Source organism: Balaenoptera physalus, assembly GCF_965194825.1.
Source record: "Balaenoptera physalus genome assembly, chromosome: 14".
Lineage (NCBI taxonomy): Eukaryota > Metazoa > Chordata > Mammalia > Artiodactyla > Balaenopteridae > Balaenoptera > Balaenoptera physalus.
In genome coordinates, this window is record NC_138893.1 from 50,406,090 (window position 1) to 50,430,700 (window position 24,611).

The following is a 24,611-nucleotide window of genomic DNA, read 5'->3' on the forward strand; positions in this document are numbered from 1 at the left end:
ACCATACAGAGCATGCGTGCTGCACACCCAGGTGCCAGCCCGCGCTCCTGCCCACCGCAGGCTCACGCCCCGCTCTGCCCAGGTGGCATTCCCTCGCTGAGGCCTCAGGGGTGACCGCGGAGGGGTGGCAATTTCATGAGCCCTGGTAGCTGGTTTGGCCTGGAGAAGACGTGGTTCTGGGCTCCCCTGCGCTGAACCGGTAGCGGGAGCCGGGCGAGCTGAGACCCAAGGCCTAAATTCGCGGTGTGGGGTGGGGCACCAGAACTCGAACTGGAGCGGGTAGAACCCAAAGGCCCAGATTACAAACGGCCGTCCGGGGCACCCAAGGGAGATGGCTGGAGGGAGTGATTGGCGGCCCTCCCAGCCAATGGGAGCCAGGGACTGCGCTGGGCAGCCCTATTCCTGCAGCCTCGGCGGGGCTTGGGCGGGGATCCCCCTGCTGCTGCTGCTGCTGCTGCTGCTGTCGCCCGCGCCCGCGGGCGGGCGAGGCTGGCGGCTGCAGCACGCGCGAGCAGGTGAGGGGGGCCGGGAGGACCGAGCCGGGGGTAGGGTGCTGCGTTCTGGGTCCCGGAGCTGCTCTGAGGGATTTGGCCCAGGTTTTGCGCGGGATGTTGGGGGGCTCTCGCCAGCAGGTCCTTCCCCCAAGGCTGGGAGAGGTTCACGCCGCTCTTTGGACGGGAGGGAAGGGGGGACAGAGGGGACCGCAGCCTGGGGCCTGGGGATCTCTGGGGCCCTTGGCTGCAGTTGTCCCAGGTTCTGAAGACCCTCGAGGCCCGAGCTCCTGGGGCTGGCCCCCTACCCACATACACAGGAGAGGTGGTTCAGAGAACTGTCCTGGCCCAAATTTCTCTCACACTGCTTGCAGCCCTAGGGCCGGCAATAATCTCATCTCCACTCTCTCAACCTCTACTGAGGACTGGGGACCTACCGGAGTAGATGACTCAGCTGAGAGCAGGAACTAGGGGTGAAAGAGAGGTTCTCACCCACCTTGTTGTATAAATGGCTCCAGAAGTCCACAATGGTGGCTGAACTGGGCAGTTCTCTGGCCAGGGGGTGGGAGAGGTGAGAGGCCTAAGGCATGGGAGGCAGGATGCACCAAGCAGGGGGTGGGGTGGAAGTTCTGCGGGGGGCAGCGGGAGCAGCAGTCACACCCCTTCCCCAATCCCTGCTCTCCCTGTGCAGGCCTGGAGCACACACTCCTGAGAGGCAGCAGAGCTCGGGGACTCCAGGTCCCTGAGATCCCAGTCCGCACAGAAGGCTCATGGAGCCTGGGGCACGTGGGGCCCTCCTCTCAAGGGCTAGCACGTTCCCTCTGGACCTGTAGGGCACCACCCCAGTCTAGCCACCATGGCGCATGGCTTCCCAGTGGGCTTCGACCCAGTGGGCCTCAGAGACCTAAGCTCTGGCTCTCTGAGCTCCCTGTCCTCCCGAGGCCACCTGGGCAGCGAGTCAGGCTCTGCAACCCGATACCTGCTGAGAAAGCAACGGCGGCTGCTGAATGGGCCCCTCCGCGGAATCCGAGCTTCATCGCCCATGGGCCGTGTCATCCTCATCAACTCCCCCATCGAAGGTGGGAGCAGGGCCCAGCCACCGGGCCCGGGAACTGCGGGCGGGGGGGTAGGGGACCGCAGGCACTAGGCAGGAGAAGGCAGAGCCAGTGTGGGTGGGGGAACTCAAGAAATGGGAATCGTAGGGATGCAGGGAGAGAGGGCCTCTGGTATCCCATAGACTCTTCCTCATCTACCCTTTTCTCACCTTTAAGCCGATCGTTTAGTGTTCCAGGATTGTGGAGAGGTCAGAGGTGGGAGGTCTGGCATGGAGGTAGAGGAGGGGGGTGTGGTATGCCAGCCCCCAAGGAAGCAAGGCAGAGTAATAAATTGGCCCCTCGCTCCTATGGACTCTTCCTTTCTCCAGACCCATTCATGTATGACTTTGGGGGGTGGGCAGGATGGAGAAGGACATTCTTCATCAACCAGTTCATTGTGTGCCCAGCTCTGTGCTGGGCTGTGAGGAGTCAATGTCCAGCTGGACAGACAGAATTAAAGGCTTCAGGTGCAGAGGACGGAGACAGAGGTAAAGTGGAAGATGTTCCAAAGAGTGGGGAGAAAAGGAGGGTTGAGGATAGGGAGGGAGCCCCAGGTCTGGGCCCTGAGGGAGGGGGACAGCTAATCTTATGTAGTTGCTTAACGTTTCATTGCACACCTATTGTATACCAACTCTCGTTAGGTCCTGTGGGAACCTGCAGAGAAATAAGGCTCAAGCTTCACCTTCCAGAAACTTCCAGTGTAGCAGGGCTTAGAGACAGAGCAATGACAGCAGCTGGTGGTGGGGCAGAGATAGCACAGACAAGGTTGTAATGGAAAGCATGGAATATGATGGGTGGGCACTTCGGAGACAGCCTGGCTGCAGTGACAGATGTGAGGCGACAAAGAGCCGGTGACCAAGGCAGGACCTTGAATACCAGCAGGGGAGTGGGGCCCCCTGGGCCTGGGCTTTCCGTGGGTGGGACCAGATAAGTATCTCCAGCCCCGATCTTCTCTCTCAGCCAGCAGGGCTCCCCTGGCTGGATCCCAGCCTGGACTTTTCAGCCTGCTCCTTCCCGCTGACTCAGCTGGGCCCCTCTGTCCCCTACGCAGGGCACCAGGGCAGGGGAAGAGCATGTTGCTCAGGGAGCAGGCTTTCCTGCACCGGGGCCCATCACGCTCACCCCCGTCATCCGCCAAGCTCGGCCTCCACTTCCGGTGAGCAGCAAGGCAGCGAGTCATTCTGGACATGGAGCAGAAGTCGCCAGATAAGCTAGGAAACGCAGAGGGGGAGAGAGGAGGTACTGTAGCACGGCCCTTGCAAGTCCCATCGTATTGGAAGAACTACGTCATACCTCCCCCTCACATGCCCACGTACTCCATGCCCAACTGTGATGCCAGGCCTATGCACTGTCCCTCTAAAGATCCTCTTCCAGAAGTTCCATGGTGCTCTCTCCCTCTGCCTAACCCCAGTGCCCTAGTGCAGCCAGGAGAGCAGCATCCCCTAGCAATGGAAGGACTGGGGCATTGCTCCAGCCAGCTGGCTTGTCTGGGTTGGGAGCCTGTGAGCTCAGAATCATCCCCTCTGCCTGAGCACAAACATCTCCCAGCTCACCACAGCCTGGAGCCCCTCCCCCATGTTATTATCAATATTTAGAACTTTCCAGAGGCCTAAAGTTAACTGATAAGGGAGACACAGTGGGAAGGGGAACACTGCCACCCATATCACCCAGGAGTTCCCACCAACTCCTCAAACTCAGTGGGTCCCAGAGAAATGGTATTATCTTTAATCCCAACCAGCCCTTTCTCCTTACTCTCCTAATTCATTCATTTATTCATTATTCCACTTATTATTTCATTGATTAAAAAAAGACTTAGCAAATATCAAGCACAGTGCACCATACTGGGGATACATTGGTGGAAAGAATTACTAAGTCCCTACCGTGATTGAGCTTACAGTCCAGTGAAAAGAGAGCAAGAATAAATAATATACAAATAAGCAAATGATGAGAAAGGATGGTAAGAATCTTGAAGGTACTAATTTGGATGATATGATAGAGCAGTGGTTCTCAAACTTCAGAATACATCAGAATTGCCTGGGGGGCTTGTTAAAAGATAGGTTACTGGGCCCTACACCCAGAGAATCTGATTCAGTGAGCCTGTGGTAAAACCCCCAAGTTCACATTTTTAATAACTTTCCAGGTGCTGCTATGCTGCTGGTCTGGAGAGCTCACTTTGAGAACCATTCGAACAGAGACTACCTGGGAGGAGGGGGAAGGGACTTTCTTAGGTAGGGTTGTCCAGGAAGGCTTCTCTGAGAAAGTGGTGTCTGAGCCAGGAGGAAGTGGAAATAGGAAGTGGCTTTATGAAGGTCTGGGCAAGAGCATCGCAGGCAGAGGGAACACTGAAAGGACTGGCCGGTGAGAGGAACAGGAAGGCGGTCACTGTGGCGAAAGGTCATGAGGCTGGGGAAGGTGGCCAGAGGTGAGTGTAGAGAGGTGGGCAGAGGAAAGCCCAGGGAGGGCTTTATCGGGCGTGGAAGGAATGTGGATCTCCTTCTAGAAGCAGGGGTAGGCACTGAGGTTTTTAATCAGGGGAAAGGCATGATCTAGTATGAAAGTTGACTCTGGCCACTGTGTAGAGAATGGATTAAAGGAGGCAGGAGCGGAGGAGATAGTGAGGAGGCTGCCGAGTGCCTGGAGGGATGCCTGGTGGCCCCAGGCTAGGGCAGTGGAGGTAAAGGATCTTCCCTCCTCAGAGGCCCCAAGCTCCTAGGCTCAAAACCCCAGATTTGACATCCCCCTGGCCCAGGGCCCTAGGGAGGCCCCCCGGGGAGAGACTGAGGAGAAAGAAGGTTGGAGGGCGGGAGAGCAAAAGGCTCCTTGTCTGGGCTGAGAAAGTCCTGGGACCTGTGCAGACAGAATCAGCTAGGAAGCCCCAGCATCTCCCACACCTCTGTCCTGCACTGTCCCCACCTACAGGCTGCCCTTGGGGATTACTTCCTGAGCTGCCCTGCTCATGTACTGTAACCTGTTTTCTCTTAGATCGAATAGAAGTGTGTGTGTGTGTGTGTGTGTGTGTGTGTGTGTGTGTGTGTGTGTGTGTGTGTTTGTGTGATATTTCTCCTCTCAAACACCTCTGAGTAAGCCTTCCCCAAGAAGAACTCTGACCTTCCCACCTGGGACCCAACTTACCCCTCCAGTCCCCTCACTTTTCTCTAACCAAAAGGCCACCTCTGAGCCTTTGCTCACTCCATCCCCTCATCAGTGCCTTTCCCTTCCCCTCCACCCATCCAAATCCCATCCTCCAAGAAACCTTCCCTGACAGCTCCAGTCCCTAAGGACCCCCTCCTCTGACTTTCCCCATCACTGATGGAGAGGACCACTTCTGTGCTCTGGGCACATACTGAGGCATGGTGGTTTGAGTTTCTTTCCTCATGTAGTCAGTTAGCTCCTAGAGGGTGCTAACTCAGTTAGCTCTAGAGGGTGAGAGCCCTCACCTCCAGGATCACAGAGTCTATGAGATACAAGGGGCCTCAGGGATCCTTCCACAACATCCCAGACAGAGACTTACTACGTATCAGCTTGTATGCCTCCAGTGATGGGAAACTCACTACCTTTCTTGGAAAATTCATTCCATTGTCTGCCAACTGAAGGTTTTAGAAAGCTTTCCCTTATTAAATCTTCCTCCATATAACTCCACTGCATGGGCTTGGTTCTGCCTTATGGATTACACAGACAAAAACATCTAATGCCTTTTATAGAAGAGCTCTTCAACTATTTGAATATAGACTTACCATACTCGTCTCTGCTGCAAGCTGGAGAGCCCAGACTCCCTCAACTGTGCCTCGTAGAATGGAATCTTGAACATCTTTCCCATCCATCTGACTCTCAGAGTGGCAGAATTTTTCAGAATTTGGCCTATCCCAGGCCTGTGGTCATGGGTAGCTTAGTAAGGATTTTAAATACACACACACACACACACACACACACACACACACACACACACACACACACACAGACCCTGCATTATGAGGAAGGGAGAACAGTGTCTTCTAGCATGGAGTCCTGTCCTGCCTGCTCCCACACCCTCCCTGGCCCATGGTCTCAAAATCACCCAGAGAGGACTCAGAAATTAGCTACCTACCCCCTCATTTAGGGCCCTGGGTGCCGGTGCCCAGCAACCCAGCCTTCGCAGGCCCCAAGCTGGGGAGGCCAGGGGCCCTCTGCGCCCAGAATGGGCAGGGGAGTCATGCCTGTGTCCCTACGCCAACAGCCAACAGCGATGAAAGTGACATCATCCATGCAGTTCGAGTGGAGAAGAGTCCAGCTGGGAGGCTGGGGTTCAGTGTGCGGGGCGGCTCTGAGCATGGCCTGGGCATCTTCGTCAGCAAAGTGGAGAAGGGGAGCAGTGCAGGTGAGTGGGGCCCAGGTCCTGGCTTCGGATGTGACCCCCACTTTGGTGGGGTGCGGAGATGCTGTTGTCAAGAATAAGAGGAGAGGGCCCTCAGCTTTGGAGGGCCTGATCCAATGGGGAGATGGAAGGGGTTAATGAACAGGTAGGTCCCTGTCTGATGACAGATACTCAGACCCTACCTGGGGATCCCAATCTCATCAAAGAGGTGTTACCCCAGGGAGCCTAGTCTGATGGGAGAGGCTCAGCCTCAACCTGGGGGACTTCTCCCAAGCGGCCCATGCCAGCCACCCCTCCCCTGGTGCAGAGCGGGCTGGTCTGTGCGTGGGTGACAAGATCACCGAGGTGAATGGGCTGAGCCTGGAGAGCACCACGATGGGCAGTGCTGTGAAGGTGCTGACGGGCAGCAGCCGCCTGCACATGATGGTGAGGCGCATGGGCCGCGTACCAGGCATCAAGTTCTCCAAGGAGAAGACCACATGGTGAGCAGGCCTGGTCCCACTACCACCCACCCCAGCACCACCACCCAAAGCCGTGGAGGGAGAGGCCAGCGGCACAGGGCTCAGCCGGGGGCCTGGCTAGTATGGCTTCTGCTCTTCCCATCCCCTGGCACTGGAAACACAGGAATCCGACAGCCCGACCTTGAAATGAGAAAAGGCCATTTCCTTCCCCAAGCCCTCCTCTCAACACTCTGCTGTCTCAGACCCCAGTGGCCCTGCCCCTCCATGCTGCAGCTATGAGCCTGGGGACAGTACAGGGCCTCTCCCTCGGGGCCCGGGGAGGATTTGAAATGGGGCCTGGCAGTTAGAGCTGCTCAATAAAGAGAGATTTGCGTGGTTCCCCTGACTTGATGAAATCTATGTCCCAGTGAAGATCTCAGGTCTGGGAGTTCCCCAAAGGCAGCCCTGCCTTTCCTATGCAATTGTCTTGACTGCTGGGAGGTGAGGGGGTGGCCGGTGGTAGATGAGGGCCCAGGCTGAGGGCCCCGTGCTGTTGTCCAGGGTGGATGTGGTCAATCGGCGGCTGGTGGTGGAAAAGTGCAGCTCAACGCCCTCTGACAGCGGCTCAGAGGACGGCGCACGGCGCATCGTCCATCTCTACACAACCTCTGACGACTTCTGCCTGGGCTTCAACATCCGCGGGGGCAAGGAGTTTGGCCTGGGCATCTATGTGTCCAAGTGAGGGCTGGGGCAGGGTATGGAACGGCGTTGGGCTGGAACCTGGTGATGGGTCAGCAAGTGAGTCCTGGCCAATGACCTAGGTCAGGGATGGGATCTGGAGAGGGGGTCGGGGGTCACCAGGAGGAGGGTCAAGGGGTTTGACTGGGGTATCCCTGTATCCAAGTGAAGAGTCTGGAATAGGGTGAGGGAGAGCAGCCAGGTGGCCTACCAGAATGCCTCCTTTCTGACCCCAGAGTGGACCATGGTGGACTGGCCGAGGAGAACGGCATCAAGGTGGGGGACCAGGTCCTGGCGGCCAATGGTGTCAGGTTCGACGACATCAGCCACAGCCAAGCCGTGGAGGTGCTGAAGGGCCAAACACACATCATGTTGACCATCAAGGTGGGCAGGACTGTGGGAGACAGGGAGAAGCCAGACTATAGGAAGGACTTCCCAGACCACTCTAGCACTTAATGTTGCCCATCGCTGTGCAACTTATGACTTTCCACAGCCTCGTGAGAGATAGGGCAGGCATTGTCCTCATACCTATTTCACAGAAGAAGAAACTGAGGCTCAGAGAGGTGACGTAACTCAGGAATCACAGTCAGTTACTCAGCTGATCAGTAGGAGGGCTGCTTTCTGTCCAGCTCCCCACCAGATGTGTAGGCCAGTGCCCCTTTGGATGAGTGGTGGAGGTCTAGGGGCCTCCACCCAGAAAGGAGTCCTGCCCAGAAAGGGGGTGGTAGCTGTGGCTTTGGGCAGGACCTGGGTAGTGGGCATCCTCAGGGCACAGGGCAGGGAGGTCTGGGCTGGAGCCAGAGATTGGATTTCAGGGGATGTGCCTGGATTCATTATTCATGTGGGTCTCACACTTGCCTAAGGATCAAGTCCTTCTCACCCTGGCTCCCGGGGGAGGTGATGTCTCACTCTCCCCTAGCGCCCAGCCCTGGCCCCTGCCCCCGTCCTCTCCCTTGCGAGACTTCTTCCCTCTCACCATTCAGTGCCTCCCCTGCCACCCCCCCCCCCCACCGCCCCTATTTCCCACCTCTCCTACATCCCGTTTCTCCCTTTCCTTCCTCTCAGATTATCCCAAACACTCCTCCTCTCTCCCACTCTGCCCCCATTCATTCATTCAATATTTTTGAGTACCTACTACACGGCAGCCACTATGCCAGGTACTGGGTCACAGCAGTGAACAAGATAGACAAGGTCTCTGCTACTGGAGGGAAACAGACAAACTAGGTGCATGCGGACTGTGACAGCTGCTATAGGGAAATTAACGGAGAGGTGGGATGGGGTAATTCGGGAAGGCTCTTTTAGCCAGGGGGGTCAGGACCTTTCAGCTCTGAGGAGGTGACACCTGAAGAGCTGGCCATAAGACGAGCTGAAGGAAGAGAATCCAGGCAGAAGGGACAGCAAATGCAAAGGCCCTCCCTAAAGTATAGAGGAACTTGGCACGTTCAGAAACAAAGTGGCTGGTGTGGCTAGAACATGATGAGCTCAGAGGAGAGTAATCAGGTTGAAAAGTTGACTCCTGTCCCATCGCTCCTCCATTCTTACCCCCCTTTCTCACCCACTCCCCTGTGCCCTCCTGTGCCCACCATGCCCTTCCCAGGAGACCGGCCGGTACCCTGCCTACAAGGAGATGGTTTCTGAATACTGTTGGCTGGACCGATGTAAGTAGCCAGGCCTCCAAGGTTGGAAGGAAGGGGCTGAGGCCCTAAATTGGGGCTGAAATCTCTGAAGAATAAGTGGGCAGGGGCACCAAAATCTCCTCAGGACTTTCACACGCCCAGAGCCATTTCTGGGCTCTCCTCCGAGAAGCTGCGGTTCCTTTACAGGCTCTCCTGGGGTCTGGAGTTGCAGGGGGTGGTTGAAGAAGAAGTGACTTGCTTAAGATCTCTCAACCAGTCAGTGGCAGGACGGCTGAGCAGCTGGTTCCCTAGACCCCATGCTTACAACCTTGCTGCCGCGCAACGTTACCCCCTGCCGCCAAGCCCACGGGTGGCCTGCAGCCCCGGCAGGACCCCAAAGCCACCCGGCCAGATCACTGAGACGCCCCTGCCCTCCCCACTGCCCGCAGTGAGCAACGGAGTGCTGCAGCAGCTGTCACCCGCCTCGGAGAGCAGCTCCAGCGCCTCCTCGTTCGCCTCCAGTGCCCCCTGTAGTTCGGCCGATGGCTGGAGCTCCCTGCCCTCGGACTGCATGGATGTCTGCCTGGGGCCTGAGGAGCCGGGCAGCTGGGGCCCAGGCCAGGGGCGGGCAGACACGGCCATGCAGACGGAGCCAGACGCGGGGGGCCACGTGGAGACCTGGTGTAGCGTGCGGCCCACAGTCATCCTCAGGGACACGGCCATCCGCTCCGACGGCCCCCCGCCTGCCCACCGCCTTGACTCTGCGCTCTCTGAGTCCCCCAAAACTGCTCTGCTCCTGGCCCTCAGCCGACCCCGGCCCCCCATCACCCGCTCCCAGAGCCACCTGACCTTGTGGGGTATGTGGGGGATGGGTGGCTGCTGCTCTCTCCAAAGCCCCTGCTCCAAAACCTGTCCCGTACCCTGTCCTGGGCCCCAAACCTTCCTTTGCGCCAGGCTTTGCCCCAGCGCCAGCTGCAGAATACACTCAGACCCTGCTCTGGGCTCCATTTCAAACTAGTCCTGGGCCCCAAACCTACCCTCAGCCCCAGCCCCAGCTTGTCAGCCCTGGGCCCCAAACCAGCCCTAACCCAGCCCCTCCATCCTGTAGTTCCCAGCCCTGTCTACAGACAGACAGACAGACAGACACACGCACACACTCCTCACATAGCTGTAGCTGTGTGTGTGGGAGGGGTAGAAAGCTGGAAGAGGAACCCCAGCCCCGTGCTCATCCCCACCTCCCCACATGGCTGCAGATCCCGTCTGCCCCCTACTCTCCTTTTTCTCTGCCCCTCCCCACACCCCTGCCCCTCGTCCTTCCGTCTGCCCACCCCTCCAGCCCCCCGGGTGCTCCCTCGTCTCTGCAGAGGAGAAGAAACAGCGGAGGAAGGAGAAGTCGGGGTCCCCTGGGGAGAAGGGGGCCCTGCAGCGCTCCAAGACCCTGATGAACCTCTTCTTCAAGGGAGGGCGGCAGGGGCGGCTGGCAGGGGACGGGCGCAGAGAGGCATGGACGCTCGACAGTGGGAGCACGGCCAAGCCCCGCCCCCACCCGGACCTGGAGAAAGGTAAGTACTGGGCAGGTCAGCCAGGCGGGACAGAGGAAAAGTCCACTCTGGCATCCAGCAGGTCTGAGCTTAAATCCCACACTGCTTCGTCCTAGCTGTGAGCCACCACTTCACCTTGCGAGCGTCATGAGTAAAATGAGAGTAATAATACCTATTTCTTTGGGAATAATGAGGAATAAGTGAATTAGTGTATGTTAGTCACTTAGCACATGGTCTGACACACAGAAGGTGCTCAGAAAACATAATGGTCCTTGTTATACTGCCTCATCTTCCCATTTTACAGAAGGGAAAACTGATGAGAGTCACAGCATAGACAAGAAAGCCTTGGGTCAGATCCCTGTGATCTTGGCGCTGAGGGGAGGCAGGGCACTCCTTTCCTAGAGCATTTGGCTTCACCTCCCCTGGCCAGAGCTCCACAGGCTTTACCCAGTTCTAGAAACATCTTGAGCAAGGCCATTTGTAGATCAAGGGCCAGGCAGGAAGGCCTAGACAGGCTTCACTCATGTCAGGGGCTTCCTAAGGACCCTTACAGAGGGTTTCTCATCTCTCTGGTGAGATTCAGAGACTGGACCAAAAATGGATGAGTTGAGACTATCGGGGTTGCCTGTAACAGAAACTCAACTCAAGCTAGCTTTAAAAGGCGCTTCTTGGCTCAGCTGCTGGTGTAAGCTGGGTCTAAACGTTTAAACAATCTCCTCAGACATCTGCCCCCTTCATCTTTTGGTTCCTCTTTCCCCTGGGTTGGCTTCATTATCTTGCTGGCTTTGCCACTTGGAGGTAAGAAGGCCACTGTCGCTTAGCAACCCAAGGGGAAGAGCTTCTCCTTAAATAGTTCCAGCTGAAGTCTCAGGCTCTCATTGGCCCAGCTGGGATCACATGCCCAACACATCACTTGTCACCTGGGAGAGAGAGAGGGTGCTTTCATTGGCCAGCCTGGGTCGTGTGTCCACCCTGGAGTACAGGGACTGAGAATGGGGGGTGGGGTGGGATGGGGTGGTCCCCAAGTAAAATCAGGGTGCTGTTTCCAGAAGGGGGAGAGGAGGTTGGGTAGGCAAAAACAACCAGGGGATGAGGGGCTGGGCCCTGCCCCTCCCTGGGGTCTCAAGGTGACAGTCTCATGGGAGAGACAATCCCTTCAAATCAGGGCAGGCCAGCCCCCTCCCTAAACCCATCTCTTTTTCCAACGCCCCCAGGGCCCTGTTCTCTCCTGGTTCTCCTCCTACTTCTCTGGCCATTCCTCTCTCTCCTTCAAAGGCTCCTCTTTTTCTCTCTGTCCCTTGAAGGTAGGTGATTTGCCCTTGGGGTTCTTCCCTCCATTCATTCGCTTCCAAATGAACCTCCATGAGCAGGGTGCAGACTGGACCCTCTCTTGATCCAAAGCCTTCACTCACTCCCCACTGCCTGTGAATGAATCCCTGGCCTGAGCATGGCCTTCAAGACCCTCGTCAATAGCCTGGCCTCTTGCTTCCCGGTCCTACCACCTTCCAGCCTTGAAGGCTCCATTCCAGCCAGTGATCCAGCCAGTCCTGAGCCCCCAAACCCCATTTTCAGATTGGGGACCAGGGCTGCAACTGAGCCTCTTTCTTCTTCATAGCAGGGGGAGTGGGGTCCGTGCAGAAGTTTGTCACCTGGAGGCTGAGACGTGGTAATGCATGCATCCCTCTACCAAGACTGGTTTACAGTAGAGCTGCAGATGGGGTGCATACTGGGGGTAGTAGCTTAGGGGCTTTGGGCTAAACTCAGTTGGGGTCAAGCACAGGGGATCAGACAGATGGGAAGGTGCACATTGGGGGGCAGCTAAAAGAATTGGACTATACTTTCTAAGAAAGATAGGGTTGCAGACAGATATTGGGGTGCATTTTTGAGGAATGGGAGCTTGAGTTGGGTCTCCCCAAAGACAGATTTTTGGAGAGATGAGGGAGGTAACCTTGCTAGAACTCTAATGGGGACAGATGAGTATGACAGTGCATGTTCAGGGGGCCCAGGGGGCACTGGGCTAGGACTCCACTAAGGAACAGCCTGGGATAGGGGTCTGTGTTGGGGGCTGAAGGGCCTGGATTGGAGCTCCAACAATGAGCAGATTGTGTGGGAGACCATGGTGGGGAGCATCTGGGCTAGGCTGGGATTCCATCGGGGGTACATGGGCCCCTTAACCAGTCTGTTCTGGGGTCTGACCCCACTGAGGGGAGCCCCCCTGCTTCCTCTTCTGATGGCTCCTGGCTCCTTCATCATACCCTTTTGCTCCTGCCCTGCAGACCGGGAGAGGGGCCGGGCTCTGCTCTCTGCCAGGTCCAGGAGCCCCTCCAGCCAGCTGCCCAACGTGGATGAGCGGGTGCAGGCCTGGGAGAGCCGAAGGCCCCTGATTCAGGACCTGGCCCGGCGGCTGCTGACTGACGACGAGGTGCTGGCTGTCACCCGCCACTGTTCCCGGGTGAGCCTCCAGCCCGTCCCCAGCCCTAGTACATGGTCACTCAGTCTCCCAGCCCTTCATTCATTCAGGCCACTATCTATTGACCAGTATCTGGGCTTGACGCTGTGAGGCCAGTGGTAAGTAAAAGCAGAAGTTACCCCTGTAACTCGTGAGTGCACACAGTCACACAGACACATGGACACACAGACACACAGACACACACACACACGCTGAGCTCACAGCCAGGAAGGGAAGATAGACAGTAACTAAAACCTAAGCACCCATAGTGACAAATCATGTGAAGTACTGTGAAGAAAAAGAACATGAGAAAATAACCTAAGAGGCACAAACTAGATGGCATGGTCTGGGAGGGCCTCCCTGAGGAGGTGATATTTAAGCTGAGGAGAGAAGGAGCCAGACCAGACAGGTGATGAGTTTGGGACCTGAGTCCCTGCAGTCACCTGCTCTGTTCTCTGTTCTCTTCTAAACCCAGGCTTCCCCACCCCTCATGCCTCCTTCCACTCCTGGGTCAGCCAACAGGCCTGGCCTCATGCCAATCCCCCAACCCTGTTACCCAAGTCAGTAATCTTTTGTCCTCCCAACATACCCCAGGCCTCCCCCAACACCTGCACTGTTGTTCTCTGTTTCATTCAACTTCAGACAGAAGCAGAGGGCCCCACGGTGGGGTAGAGGGTAGATCTGAGGGAGTCTTTGTAGCCTGGGTGTTGGGGAGGCTGCAGGAGGCACAGGCCACGCCCTCCAGGAGGATTGGAAGGCCCTCTCCTATCCCTCTGTCTCAAGAACCTGCAGGTTTCCTGTGATGGGTTCCTTGTGCTGGATCTGCATGAGTGCACGCGTGATCCTGTATACCAGGGCAAGCTGGAGTTTCAGGAAATTGTTTGTGGTTCCCCCGACTCCCTCACCTTGGTCAGGGTGGGGCTGTGCTATGTCTGTGTGACATGTGCATTTGTTAATCTCTGGGGTACCTGAGTTTGTGTTGACTTAACTGTACGGTTGTACCTGTGTGTATGTCACCTGGAGACTGAGGCACACTAATTCATGCATCCTTTTGCCAGTGCTTGGTTTACAGCAGAGCTACATATGGGGGTGCATCTGGGGGGCACCTAAAGGCCTCTGGGCTAAACTCAGTTGAGGGTCACGCTCAGCTCTGAGCGCCAAGTAGGGCTGTGTGTACCAAGCCTCTGTGAGCCTGCAACTCTAGGCTCTGGCCACTAGGTGGAGCTCTGTGTCAGTTTCTTTGGTCGGCTCCTGTTCCCCCACCCCTCTGCTCCTCCCACCCTGCTCAGGCCAGCAGGGCCTCTCTCTGTGCCCCAGAGCACCTAGGGAGCAATGCCTACCACCCAAGCCTGACCCAAGCCCCACCCACACCAAGAGATCAGACCCTCGGGGTGGAGTCCTGGCTGGAATGATTAGTAAAGCTCCCCTAGTGACTTGGATGTGTGGTCCCGAACCCCAAGCCTCCCTTCTCTTTCCCCCTCTGAGCCATCTCCCCACAGCCGCCAGACCAGGTATTATAAACCACCTCTCGGATCACTTTACACTCCCCAAGCCCCCTTGCAGCCTCATATCTTTGGCAGAATAGAGTACAAGTTCCTTATCCTCACATTCAAGGCCCTCCCTGATTTGATTCCCCAATTTACTAACCTCTGCTTTCCCATGGTCACCACATCACATCCTCTTCCCTTGGTATAACATGTAACACTGGTTTATACAGCCTATGAATTGCACAACTCTAGGGGCACTACTCACACTGTAGTCACAAACTGTACAGCCTATATGGAGGCCCTCCATGTACCCCATGTTCAAGTTCAACCTCTATCTACCCATTATTCCACACTATTCCTGCCAGCTATCATGCTGTTTCCCTGCATTTATCCTTAAGAGTCAGTGTAAAGGCCATCTCCTCCATGCAGCCTCCTTTGATCTTCCCACCCTCCTCTGAGACTCCCTCTGCCCCATCGCCAGTGGTCTGTAGTTTACTGGAGCATGTGGCTCTCTTTCGTTGTGTCCCCACTGCCCAGTACAGGACCTGGCACTTAGTGGATGCTGAACACAGGTTTGTGGACTTGAAGTGTGTGCACATATGTGACTGGTTCTGTGCAATTACGTGGATCTCTCTCCAGACGAAAGGGGGTGTATTGTCCATATTTGTAAGTGTGGGTCCCTGTAATTTTGTGTGTGGTTTAGGGCCACACACAGTTGAATTTCCAGATATTTATGAATGTCTCACTCTGGCTACCAGGGTGTGCTGTTTCCCTGTGTCTGTGCACGCCTGGGATGCTCTGTGTGTGTCCCGGAATCAGTATGTGTGTCCCTCATGGCACTAGGGGGCAGTGTGCTGTCCAAGTTGGGTGGCTCCCAGTATACAGTTTGCCAGTTTGTCTGCGTCGGTGGGGTGTGGCTGGTGGCATCCGGGCAGTGCCAGGCAGAAAGGCCTCCACCACCCTGGGTACTGACTGGAGAGGCTTTCTATAGGGCCACCCTTCCCCAGAGTCCCCATTCCAGCCTTGAACAAAGCCTAATTTGTGGGTCTGTGCAGACACAAGCTGGGACAGCCAGGCGCACAGCCTAGACTTTGGCTCAAATTCCTTCCTTCAGCCCAGGAGGTGGGGTGGGGAGGAGAGTCCACGCCCTGCATATCCTTTTCCGGTACCACAGCAGGCAGGAGCCAGAGCTCTCAGGTTCCAGTCCCTCTTCACACTTCCTCATCTGTGTGGCCTGGGGCAAAGTCCTTCTCTCTGAGCCTCAGTTCCCTCATCTGTGAAACGGGAATAATTGACGTCTCTCTCAGAGTGGTTGCTAAATGAGGGACCATGTGTAAGAGGCCTAGAAAAAGGCCCAAAGCTGTTATTGTTGTTGCTGTTACAGCTCCGTCATTATTATTGCAGGCTTCCACCCAGTCACCAAGATAAGACGGCCCTGGGGGTGGGGAAAACCTCTCCTAAACATGGGGTCCCTCCATGCCCAGGCATGCCCCCTCACCGGGCTCTGGAAGTCCCCGCTGCTATCTGACCTGTGGTGCCTCTCTCTGCAGTACGTGCATGAGGGCGGCGTGGAGGACCTGGTGAGGCCCCTGCTGGCCATTCTGGACAGGCCTGCGAAGCTGCTGCTGCTGAGGGACATCAGGTGGGGAGGGCTTGGGGGCAGGAAGGGGATCCCCGATACCTCCCCTAACCTCTCCAGGGCTGAAGTCCCTCCAGGTGCCTCCAGAACTGAGCCCTGACCACCCCTCATCTCTTGCCCTCCCCCAGGGGTGTGGTGGCCCCCACAGACCTGGGTCGCTTCGACAGCATGGTGATGCCTGTGGAGCTGGAGGCTTTTGAGGCCCTCAAGAGCCAGGCAGGTCAGCAGCCAGGGGGCAGGACTGTGGATCCCGAGCCGCAGGTGGGGCTGGGGGCGGGGCCTCCCAGTGGAGAGGGGCAGAGATTGCCTGGGCCCTTTCAGCTGGGTCCATCAGGGAGCCTTGTTCCTGACCTGCTCTCCTCTCCAACCAGTTTGGCCTCCTGCCTTGCGACCAGCCCGGCAGGACACACCGCCCAAGCGTCACCTCATCACTCCTGTGCCTGGTCAGTCAGAGGCCCAGAGCCCGGGGAGGGGGCACACCCCAAGGGGACTGGGGGAGGGAGAATGAACCTTCCATCCTTGTCCCCATGTGGGCTGTTGCGGCTTCAGAGGTACGTGTGTTTCCCTGAAGGAAATCCCTCGTCTGCCAGAACCATTTTCATCATGTGCACTCACCATCTGTACTATTATTTACTTAATAATTTAAAAATTTTTTAAAAATTAATTAATTTATTTTATTTTTGGCTGTGTTGGGTCTTCGTTGCTGCACGCGGGCTTTCTTTAGTTGTTGCAGCGAGCGGGGGCTGCTCTTCATTGCAGTGCGCGAGCTTCTCACTGTTGTGGCTTCTCTTGTTGTGGAGCACGGGATCTAGGCGCGCAGGCTTCAGTAGTTGGTGGCTCGCGGACTTCAGTAGTTGGTGGCTCGCGGGCTCAGTAGTTGTGGCTCACGGGCTCTAGAGCGCAGGCTCAGTAGTTGTGGCGCACGGGCTCTAGAGCGCAGGCTCAGTAGTTGTGGCGCACAGGCTTAGTTGCTCCAAGGCATGTGGGATCTTCCCGGACCAGGGCTTGAACCCGTGTCCCCTGAACTGGCAGGAGGATTCTTAACCACTGCGCCACCAGGGAAGCCCCTTAATAATTGGTTTTAAACCCACTCATTTTTTAAAATCATCTCATTCTATGCAATAACCTCTGAGAAATTACCAGCTTGGTGTGGGAGTCATATTTTTACTTTCTATTGTAATAGTTAAATAAAACTGTAACCATTACAATAGAAAGTTTTAAAATACTATTGCAATAGAACCCGGGCACGCTGCCACAGGGCCTGAGCAAACCCAGGCCTGGGTCTCCCTACACCAACAAAGGCAAGGACTGGGGTCTGGCAAGGTGGTCTGGGCTGTTGAGGAGAAGGCAGCCTGACCTTGGCCCTCTTCCCCAGACAGTCGTGGAGGCTTCTACCTACTTCCTGTGAACGGCTTCTCAGAGGAGGAAGATGATGGGGAGCTGAGGGGGCGTCTGGGGGGCCTCCAGGTCTCCCTGGGTGCCTCTGCCTCCCGCCACCCTCATAAAGGGATCCCCCCTCTCCAGGATGTGCCAGTAGATGCCTTCATCTCACGCAGAAGCGCCTGCACACCCCCTCCCCAGCCACCGCCCGTGGCTCCCCGGCCCCCGAGGCCTAACTGGCTGCTGACAGAACCCTTGACCCTAGAGGATCCTCGGCAGAGCCGGAGCCAGGGCCCAGGCCAGAGCCGCAGCCACAGCCGGGGCAGAGGCAAGTCCCCCGGACGCAGGCGTTCCCCATCCCCGGCACCTATCGCCACTCCCAGCACAGCCAGCGGGCGCTACCACAAGCCTCGGAAGGCCAGGCCTCCTCTGCCACGACCTATGGATGGGCAGGTGGCCAAGGCAGGAGGCAGTCGAGGGCCCTCTGAGAACGGAACTGGTGGGACAGCCGAGGAGGCAGCCACGAAGGTCCCCAGTGGGGAGCTGAGGACCGTCACGCTATCCAAGATGAAGCAGTCCTTGGGTGAGTCCTGGCGGGACTGCGCCTGCTGGGGGGCGGGGGCTCTTGGGTGTGGGTGAGGTTGGTGGGCTTGGTTTTGGGGTATAACTAGGGGACCTGGGACTAGGGAAAGAATCGGGGTATTAGGATATAGTTGGGAGGATCCATATTTGGGAGGTTTGGGGTCTAGAGTGAGTTGAGGATTGAGTAGTAATAGAATCTGGGGGTTTGGGAGAAGTTGGGGGCTATTTGGGGATGGGTCCTGAGTTCTCCTGGGAGCTCTGGGCTTTAGGGGTGTGGCTGCACGGTAACCCAGTGTTTCTCCCTCTCACTAGGCATCAGCATTTCTGGGGGCATTGAGTCCAAGGTGCAGCCCATGGTGAAGATAGAAAAGATCTTCCCTGGGGGCGCCGCCTTCCTCAGTGGGGCCCTTCAGGTGGGTGAAGGGCACCCAGGCCCACTCCCTAGGCCCAGAGCTGAACTCTGGCAGGGGGTGGGGCTGGTACATGCTCATCTTCCAGCCAGACATGTTTAGACCAGGTCATGGGAGGAGGCTTGGGAGCAGCAGGGTTGGGCCTGAAGGATGAGCAGACCTAGGGAAAAATCTGTCCCCTCATGCCAGCCTGCGCCTGAGGGTGGCCCATCCTGTTACACCGCTAGCCCCAAGGGACAAAAGGCAATTGTCTGCACCCCACCCTGCCCCCAACTGGCTCTGGACACAAAAGTCCCATTGTCCATCGCCTCCGCCCAGAGCCCAGATGGGGAGGAGTGTCCTAGCTGGTGGAGGTGAGAGGTTGGGTGGTGGTGTGGGGTTGACCTGAGGAGGGAGGTCTGTGATTCTCCCACCCCCATCCCAGGCTGGCTTTGAGCTTGTGGCCGTGGATGGAGAGAGCCTGGAGCAGGTGACCCACCAGCGGGCAGTAGACACCATCCGCCGGGCTTATCGAAACAAGGCTCGGGAGCCCATGGAGCTTGTGGTCAGGGTCCCCAGGCCCGACCCACTGCCCTTACCCTCCGACTCATCAGCCCTCACTGAACAGCGGCTTCCTGGTGACCATTCCCCTGCCCGCTGACCCCTTGATGGTACTCCAGCTACCTCCCACTGGCTCCCAGAACCTCCCATTAATGCCCTTTCCACCCATACCCAGACCCCTCCCGCTGATGCCAGGCTTCTCCAGCTGACCCCCAGCCCAGTGCCCTCTCCAGTCTTCCAGCCTCCTGATACTAATCCCAGACTCTCCCCGGCTATCCCGTAACTCTTCCCACTGACCCGAGAGAATCCTCCGGCCATCCCCTGGACCTCACCTACTAACCTCTTCAGGCCTCAAGAACCTCCCACTCCTGCTTGCCTTGCCTACTCCCAAAGCTCCACACTGGTGGCTCAGATCCTCTCCCCCCACATTCTCCCTCCCGTTGTCACTAAGGCTCTGCCCATTCCAGATAAACTTGGTGTCAAGGACAAGGTGCTACTGGGCAGCTCTGTCACCAGCTCACTACCCCCAACCGCCCAAGACAGGAAGGGGGTTGGGAAACCCCAGGTCTGGAGCTTAGGATTGGTGTGCACTTTCTCATGATTCCCCCAGTGAGGGACAGGCACTCTCAGATAGGGCCCTCAAGGGGGTCACTGCATCCAGCCCCCAGCCCCAAGCAGTGTTCTGTGCAAGGGGCAGGATGGGAGTCTTTTCTAGTTTCTCAAACCCCAAGAGCCCATTTCATGTTGTGGTCCACTAGGACCTCAGATTTTCTGCTGGATTTGTCCCTCCCCCATCACCCTTTCTCCCCCAAAGACCTCCATGAGGGGTAGGGGAATAGCCAGCAAATAAAGAGGGCGTGGGGGTCAAACAAGTTCTCGTAATCTTTATCCAGCACACTCATCTTTTTCTAAAAACAAAAAAATTTTTTTTAATTTTTTTCTTTGGGTTTGTACAAGAAATTTACAATGTGAAAAATATACAAGTGAAAACAAGGCCATAAACCTGGGTGTGGGGGAGGGGCCACTTGGTCACAAATACAAATAAACAAGACATTTCTGAGTTCTTCCTTTGGTCTGACTATAGCCCCCTTACCCCAGGAGAGAGGCTGCAGAGCTGGAACCTGGGGATCAGACCCCACTCCCAGCCCTGTCCCCCAAAATGGGCAGGCTGGGGGCAGGCACATCTGGAGCAGCTGGCGCTGTTTGGCTCGCTCTGGCTGTGTGATGGGGAGAATGTGGAGATGAGGGAGCCCCTTCCTCTTCCCAGCCCCCTGGCCGGGTGGGCTGGAGCGCTGGGGGTGAACGGGGTTGGCAGAGTGGCAATGGCAGTAGTTGGTGAGTGAAATAGGTTGAGTGAGTAGGAGCCTCTGGTGACAGTGAACAGAGGAAACTTCAAGGAGTCTGATCTTGCTCATCCAAGTCATAGGGCAGCCCCGAGTCCTTGACAGAGGCCCAGAGGCCTGGATCCCAGGGGACAAGTGGCCCTGGGGCCCTCAGACTTCGGGGCCCTCAGTGGATCTGAGGCTACCATCTGCATTCAGTAGACCTCCCCGCAGAGCTGGATGCCAAGGCCCTAGATTTCTGTGGCAGTGATCTCCTCCAGGCAGATGCAGGGAGCTGGCTCCGCCAGGCCCAGGTCCGCGAGTTCCCGGGCCTCCAGCTCCAGGCTGAGCTGCTGCAGCTCCTGCTCCAGCTGCCGGTTGCGTCGGTACATCTGGATGTAGTTGTGCTGCAGCTGCTTCTGGTAGCGGATCACCTGCTCCTTCTCCGCCTGCCAGGCCAGCCGCTCCTCCTCGAAGCTGTCCCGCTGCTCCTCGCCTCGCCGCCGCTCCCGCTGTAGCTCCGCCCGGAGCCGCTCCACCTGGGCCCGCAGGCTGCCCCCAACCCCGGCTGCTGCCCGCTGTGCCTTGGCCTCATCACTCTCTGCCAGGAGGAATGGGTCAGCAGTGGCAGGAGGCACAGGGGGTTCCCGGAGTCCGGCCGCCTCGGTGTCCAACTGCCCAGCTTTCTCCCGCAGCCGCTCAGCCTCCTGGCGGTGCCGCTGCAGCTCCTGGGAACAGGCCTCCAGCTCCAGCTCCCGTGTTCGGGCCGCCTCCTGGAGGCCCCGCGCCCGGCCCTCACTGACCCGCAGCGCCGCCCGGGCTTCCCGCAGTGCCACTCGTAGGGCCACCAGCTCGCTGCCCTTCTGCACCAGCTCTGCCTGAGATTCCTTCAGTTGCTGCTTCAGGAGGGAGATCTCGCCTGACTTCTGGCACACCTGGGGGTGGGAGATAGTCAGAAAGGATGATGAGAAGTGTTCTCCCAGGGTGTCAGGCCCTGACATCATGCTGGGCATTTGGGGGGAGGTGGTTTGATTATACCCATTTTACAGATGGGTATAATGAGACAGCTATTAATTGGCTACGGTGGAATATAGACCCAGATCTTTTGCTTTCAAAGCTGGGGTCTTTAAACCATCACGAAGCAGTAGCGCCCTGGGGACTGGGTGGTGGCGGGTTTGGTAGGAGTGGAAGCAACTGAGGGCAGTGCCCACATTTCCAGTTGAGAGGCACTACAGTATCTTGGTGAAAAGCAGAGACACTGGAGCCAGACTGCCTGGGTTCAGATCTCAGCTCAGCCACTGACTAGGTGTGATCTCTGGCTCTAGCCTTTCTGGGTCTCACTTTCCTCACCTATAAAATGAGGATATTAACAGCACCCACTTCACAGGGTTGTTACGAGGATTAGAGGATACACTCTACATTACATGCTTAGAACAGTGCCTGTTGAGCAGCAAGCACTACATTCTCATTCTTAGTATGGCGGGAAGGCAGTGGATGGGAATGTTACTGGCTACGTGAGCACTTAGACCAGACCAATGAGGAGACCAAATGTGGAGGCCCAAGAAGACCCTCACCCAGAAAGGGAGGTCAAAGGGGGAGCCTCATCTCACAAAGGTGAGGAAGGCGAGGCCCTCTGGGGGTGGCAGGTGACGGGGTGTGGCTGGGCCCCTCCTTTCAAGGCTTACCCACTCCCCACCCCCACCTCCACCCCCCTGCCAAAGGCCCTGCTCCCTGCCCATCCTGGTCTGGCCCACCTCCCACTTGGTCTCCTCCAGCCGTGGCCCGAGCTCCCGCTGCTCCCGCTCGAAGGTGGCGCAGCGCCGCTCCAGCTGCTCACGTTCCTGCAGCAGCTGTGCAAAGTCATCCTGCAGCTGCCGCTTCTCCTGCTGCAGCTGGAACACCTGAAGCTGCAGCAGCTGTTGGGCCCGCTGCGCCCGCTGTGCCTGGGCCGCGCCGTCCTCTCGCAGGGCCTCGCGCTCGCGCTGCCAGTGCCGCTGCCGTTCCTCGTACACCTACGGGCGAGAGGGCAGGCCTGGGTCCTGGTGGCTCCCCCAAACCTCAAGCCCTGGCCACCCGCAGCTCCCCAATCACCGACTGCCCTGGCCCCCGTCCTGGGCTCAGGGAAGGTAGATTCCATTCAATAATTACAATAATTACAATACCAACAGTAGCAACTATTTTTATGAAAAGCGACACAACAACAATAATAGCAAGCACTTACGTGGCACTTCCCAGGTGCCAGGCATTAGTCTAAGCACTTTACACCCTTCACCCTACTTAATCTTCATGATAACCCTGAGGCCAGGAATATCCCCATTTACAGATGAGGAAACTGAGGCTCAGTACAACTAAGTAACTTGCTCAAGTCTGAAGGACAGTAAATGGTGGTGCTGTGTCAACCACTCTACAGTGTAAGCCAGACAGCTGGGGTGGGGATGATGTCACAGCGCAACAGCCCGACACCTGCCCCTCAGCACAGACAGAAATGCTTCTTGTATTCCCAGCACCTGTGGATGTCCTGCCATGCCACCCCCGTCACTGCCACTGACCACACCCGGCACATGGTCACCTCGCTCTCGTCCAGACTGTCCCGCAGCTGCTGCAGCTCTGCCTCCCGGTCTCGGAGCTTTCCTTCCAGGACACAATGCAGCAGGGCCTCGTCCGAAGGGGGTGGAGGGGGTGGAGGCGGTGGCGGGGAGCGTTCCCCACAAGAGCTGCTGTCAGGGGAGGCCCGGGGACCGCTGCCCAAGAGCCCCCCGGCCATGCGGCCCCCCAGGGAGCCTGTGCTCTTGCTGGAGGAAGATCGGCCGCTGTCTGAGTGGGAGGGCCCAGTGGGGGCCCCTCGGGCTGGCCCAGGCAGTGCCCCCCGCCCAGGGCCGTGGGAAGGCAGGTGCCCGCCTGGGGAGTTGGTGGCTGGCTCTGCACCCCCGGTGCTGTAAGTGGGCAAGCTGGACAGTGAGTTTCGGCCGGAGTCGGATAGAGTCCCCGATGGACAGCTGCTGGCCCAGCCACTCAGTGTCAGGGGTTTGTCGGTAGCCGAGGAGGAGGAGGAGGAGGAGGAGGAAGCAGGGCCCCCAAACAGCTGCGTTAGGCTGCCTTGGCTCCCTGACAGTCCGGTGGCCCGAGGACCCAGGAAGCTAGGTAGGGATGGTGCCCCTCGAGGTTTGGGCAGCACTGGCTTGAAGGCTGTTGGGCGGATCACAATTTTCTCCATGTTCTGAAATGAGGTGCCACTTGACAATGGGGATAAGGCCGCCCAATCTTTCAAAGCCCTTATCATACCCCCTGCCCTCCCATCCGGGGTCCCCAATCCCCATACATTAATAACAATTGCTACCACGGGCTGAGGGCCTCCTGAGTGTCAGCTTTATGTCAAGCAATTTAAAACGTTCCTCTCAGATCATTACAACAGCCATACAAGTAAAATATTATCACTATCTCATACACAGATGAGGAAATGGAGGCTCAGCAGAGTTACGGGCCTTGCTCAAATTCAAACACACTGTTTTAAGTATAAAACAGTATTTCTAAGCAGCTAACATTTATCGAGTACATATTACGTGCCAGGCGCTAGGCTAAACACTTTACACACATTATTAAATGTAATTCTCCCAACAATCCTATAAGAGTTGACCTATTACCTCCATTTTACAGATATAGGAACTGAGACTCAGAAAGGTTAAATGACTTCCCTGAGGTCATACAACCAGAATGAGGCAGAGTTGGGATGAGAACCCAGGTCTGGTGAATCTGGAGCCCACACTCCTTCCTCTAAACAGGTCTCCTAATTTCAGCTTCTCCAGGGAACCCCTGATTCCACCCAGGCCCCAAAGGAAGGGCTGGTCCTCACCTTCTCCAGCTTTCCGGAGACAGGGATGAGCTTTGGTGGGGGACCGCGGAGATGGGCATTGCGTGCCCGCTGCTCTCGGGCATCTTCGATGTCACTGCTTGGGCTGGGGGGTGACTCTGTCCGGAAGTCTTCATTGACGTAGGTAAAGTTGGTGCCAGGGACAGCCTTCCTGGGGGGCACAGCTGGGCACAGCGGCTCCTGTGCCTCATAGCCACCCTGCAGCAGCCCATCCTGCTGGCGGAAGAAGGTGGGCCCAGGGGGACCGTGATGGCGGGGAGGAGCCGGCCCCCCAGGGCAGGGCCGGCCTGAGATGAGGCTGCTCACGCTGCCCATGGCTGGAGCTTGTGGGGCAGTGGCGGCCTCAGGAGCGGGCTCCAGTGGCACTGGCAGCGTCTGCACAATGGCCATGGCAGCAGAGGCTCAGGCCTGGCCAAGGGCCTCCAGGGAAACCTGTGAGCAGGGCAGTGGTGTCAGTCTCTCCATCTTGAGCTCCCTCCCTATATAGGGTCTCGAGTCCCTCCTGGTCCTTTGTCCCAGGTCAAACAGCCCCCTGACATCAGTAACAAGCACTGATACCCTCCCCCCAATGCATCCCCTCTGAGTCTTGGCAGAACCTCAATTATCCCTGGGCCCCAGTCCACTGCCCAATTCTGGTCTGAACAGGGCTGAGGACTGAATCTA

The 24,611-nt window shown here is 57.2% G+C and overlaps 2 protein-coding genes across 16 annotated transcripts in view; one reads left to right on the top strand and one right to left on the bottom strand.

The window, feature by feature from the left end:
- PDZD7 (PDZ domain containing 7) lies at positions 1-19,821 on the top strand. 12 transcript variants are annotated; one of them, XM_082425428.1, is made up of 18 exons: positions 449-515; positions 1,183-1,570; positions 5,799-5,939; positions 6,244-6,418; positions 6,938-7,114; positions 7,351-7,498; positions 8,712-8,772; positions 9,180-9,587; positions 10,095-10,292; positions 11,486-11,575; positions 11,887-11,937; positions 12,548-12,723; positions 15,758-15,849; positions 15,975-16,066; positions 16,218-16,289; positions 17,222-17,809; positions 18,121-18,221; positions 18,643-19,821. In XM_082425428.1, the coding sequence occupies exons 2-18, from the start codon at positions 1,348-1,350 to the stop codon at positions 18,856-18,858; spliced, it is 3,009 nt and encodes a 1,002-aa protein (XP_082281554.1). In that variant the 5' UTR covers positions 449-515; positions 1,183-1,347; the 3' UTR covers positions 18,859-19,821. The 12 variants fall into 12 exon arrangements, 8 of the variants coding, with proteins under 8 accessions (XP_082281557.1, XP_082281554.1, XP_082281558.1 ...); XM_082425431.1 differs by lacking the exon at positions 1,183-1,570 and having other exon boundaries at positions 1-515; XM_082425432.1 differs by lacking the exon at positions 11,486-11,575.
- The window catches only part of LZTS2 (leucine zipper tumor suppressor 2), a 10,137-nt gene continuing 5,187 nt past the window's right edge, over positions 19,662-24,611 (bottom strand). For 2 of the 4 annotated variants that reach the window (XM_082425443.1, XM_082425442.1), the window contains exons 2-5: positions 23,931-24,380; positions 22,650-23,297; positions 21,835-22,092; positions 19,662-21,015 (exon numbers count right to left, since the gene is read on the bottom strand). In XM_082425443.1, the coding sequence (XP_082281569.1) occupies positions 20,332-21,015; positions 21,835-22,092; positions 22,650-23,297; positions 23,931-24,338 (1,998 nt within the window). In that variant the 5' untranslated portion in view covers positions 24,339-24,380 and the 3' untranslated portion in view covers positions 19,662-20,331. Of the gene's footprint in view, positions 21,016-21,834; positions 22,093-22,649; positions 23,314-23,930; positions 24,381-24,611 lie in introns of those variants that run through there. The other 2 variants (XM_082425444.1, XM_082425445.1) reach the window with 2 other exon arrangements.

Excerpts from the sequence above, each read along its gene's own strand:
- PDZD7 (XM_082425428.1), top strand. The coding sequence starts at position 1,348 with ATGGCGCATGGCTTCCCAGTGGGCTTCGACCCAGTGGGCCTCAGAGAC. Across the intron at positions 11,938-12,547 it reads CACCTGGAGGCTGAGACGTG|ACCGGGAGAGGGGCCGGGCT; the intron begins GTAATGCATGCA and ends CCTGCCCTGCAG. Across the intron at positions 12,724-15,757 it reads TCACCCGCCACTGTTCCCGG|TACGTGCATGAGGGCGGCGT; the intron begins GTGAGCCTCCAG and ends CTCTCTCTGCAG.